This window comes from Primulina huaijiensis, unplaced genomic scaffold (genome assembly GCF_012295235.1).
Source record: "Primulina huaijiensis isolate GDHJ02 unplaced genomic scaffold, ASM1229523v2 scaffold41661, whole genome shotgun sequence".
NCBI lineage: Eukaryota > Viridiplantae > Streptophyta > Magnoliopsida > Lamiales > Gesneriaceae > Primulina > Primulina huaijiensis.
This window is the reverse complement of record NW_027359939.1, coordinates 1,067-3,445: the sequence shown is the minus strand read 5'-3', so window position 1 is coordinate 3,445 and position 2,379 is coordinate 1,067. Positions and strand designations below refer to the sequence as shown.

Below are 2,379 nucleotides of genomic sequence, written 5' to 3'. Positions count from 1 at the left end.
GCAATGGATAATGTACCTTCAAGGACGGATGGCGAAAAGGCTGCCACATCATTGGAAAGCAAGACGTGTTAAAACAACAATGCCTAAGGTCTCCTTGGAGTCGGGACTCAGCTTCAAAGGATAGAAAAACATATTAGGAGCAAGAATGGACCCAGAAACTTAAGAGGAGTCTGGTGAATAGAATGAAAGAGGGCGTGACAACGAAATTCAGCAGGTGAAACTTGAATTTTTAAAACATGACGACACATAAGGTGATTTTTGTTTAAGGGTGGCACTATTCTGTCCGCCGTTATCAGGAGTGTGTTTTCAGATCGCCCTTGCTGAATTGCAAGCGAAAGGATCACAAAGTATAGTGTTCCTGTACTGAAATTCCTTTCGGCACCTTTAAAATTATTTGACTTGTATCCCATCCAGATGCTTCAAGTTGTAGCAGGAAGTCATCAAACCTAGCATTCAATTCCACCAAGCTTTGCTTGAGTTGATGGAAGGCGACGTCTGATTTACTCCAGTTCTGATGGAGCCAGTATGATTGCCACACGCTTCGCAACACGGATACGCCTGTAGCTCCTTCCTGGAGAATAAATTAGCTTGATAAATTATTGATATTGTTAGAAATTTGTATCCAATCCTATGGCTGTATATATACCTTGAAGGACACAAAGACCTCAAATTCTGTTGGATGTTGGTTCAGAACAAGAAAGTATTTCTCCTCTGCATAAAGTTTAAGAAGCATCCTCAACTGTTAAATGCAAATGGAGAAAATCAACAAATTGAACTCTAGCATAACATTTTTAACCAGTTTGACCGTAATTCTATAAATATAAGTTCACAACGGCGAGAAGAAATGTTGGATTAAAATAAAATAATGATGCATCACAATTGGAGGTTTTGATTTAAAATTATAATTCCAAATAATAAATCTCTATGACTACATCGAAGTAAGAATTCGAAATCGATCACTATGATAAAAAAGTAACTCAGAATCATAGTTTGTGTAATTGTTTGAATGATTTGAAATTGCTTCGTTAGAGAACCCTCAACCCAAATGCAAATTATGAGAAATTTACTACTGAGAAAATAATATCATACCATGAAGCCACATCTCTTTCCGGTGATCATCTCTTCCAAGGACACGCCAAATATGATTATTGGTTTTATAAACCTTTCCCATACTAATATATCTTCCATCTTGTTACAGTCATTGATTCCTGGCCAGAAGGAAGCTTATTTATTCATCCAGATAAAATTGCCAAAGTATATGACACAAGAACAAGCTTACCTGGAACTTTCCGGTGCAACACATGCAAATTTACCAGTATACGAGCGCGCTTAAGATTTATCTGCCAAAATATGATGTAAAGGATTTAAATGCAACTAACCAACGAGCAAAACTGTGAATATTTTCTTTTGTCAGTCTCCCTTATTTATGACAAAGATACAATAAAAGCCTTTGTCAATCTAGCTTAAGGAGTTCAGATATAAAAAAATACATTTTATGAATTTGCATAAATATATAGAATCGTTAACATCTATGCTTAAGCATGCAGAAAAAATGCTTACTGTATTGAACCGCAAAACAGAGAGGGACAAATAGCGCAACCAAAGGTGTAGCAGCTGCACGCCCAGCCAAGTTAATGTCATCGTAGAATATGATGACGAAATACCAGGAGTATCCTATATTTTATTTTAATTGAAATGAATGAAGAATGAACTTTCAAACGAGTGGAAATTGATATCAAGATAAATTGGTATCCAGGTACCCTACATACCAAAGCAAGTATTCCTAGACCTAGTCCAACTAGCTCAGCAGCTACTTCCCAGACTTCTTCCTGCCGATTTTGGCACAGAAAAGTAAACAAGAAAAATATAGTGAAATAATCCAGTGATTGAATTAGTTCTGTAATTGTAGCATTACCTCGATTCCCATAGTTTAGCATAAGGAACAATTATAATACATGACAAAACGACTTCTCGCTGATTGAATTTCACCAAAAAGATATATGAAAATCCTAGCATAGGTTGTTTCCAGAATCTTAAAAAGTATAAAAGATTAGCGAAGTGGTATTCAACTCCTCTCACTCTTTCAAATAACAATAAACAGCAAGCATGTAAACAAAATCAGAGACCGATAAAGAGATGCAATCAGAGGACCTATGCCAAAACTTAAATCAACAATCTAAGCCACGCATTTCTAGTAGCAAAAATATCATTGCGTCTTACCTTTGCGGAGACCTCTCCCAGATTTCCTGAGGTTGAAAAATGGTTTTGTATAACCCGGAATGATGGATCTCTTAGGCCCCTCCCAACAGCCTGCATAGGCAGGAATATAGTTGGAAAAAGCAACAAAGAATATGATTTGTCAACTTCCAGTTTGGACAT

General features: G+C 36.6%; 1 protein-coding gene across 2 annotated transcripts; it reads right to left on the bottom strand.

Annotated features, from left to right (window-relative positions):
• Nucleotides 1-6: 6 nt before the first annotated feature.
• On the bottom strand, nucleotides 7-2,319 carry LOC140969455 (protein root UVB sensitive 5-like). 2 transcript variants are annotated; one of them, XM_073430815.1, is made up of 7 exons: nucleotides 2,221-2,319; nucleotides 1,770-1,829; nucleotides 1,561-1,674; nucleotides 1,280-1,340; nucleotides 1,090-1,208; nucleotides 647-739; nucleotides 7-571 (listed from the first exon to the last, which is right to left on the bottom strand). In XM_073430815.1, exons 1-7 carry the CDS (start codon nucleotides 2,314-2,316, stop codon nucleotides 341-343), a joined length of 774 nt encoding a protein of 257 aa, XP_073286916.1. In that variant the 5' UTR covers nucleotides 2,317-2,319; the 3' UTR covers nucleotides 7-340. The 2 variants fall into 2 exon arrangements, with proteins under 2 accessions (XP_073286916.1, XP_073286915.1); XM_073430814.1 differs by having other exon boundaries at nucleotides 1,770-2,319.
• Between the last annotated feature and the right edge of the window lie 60 nt (nucleotides 2,320-2,379).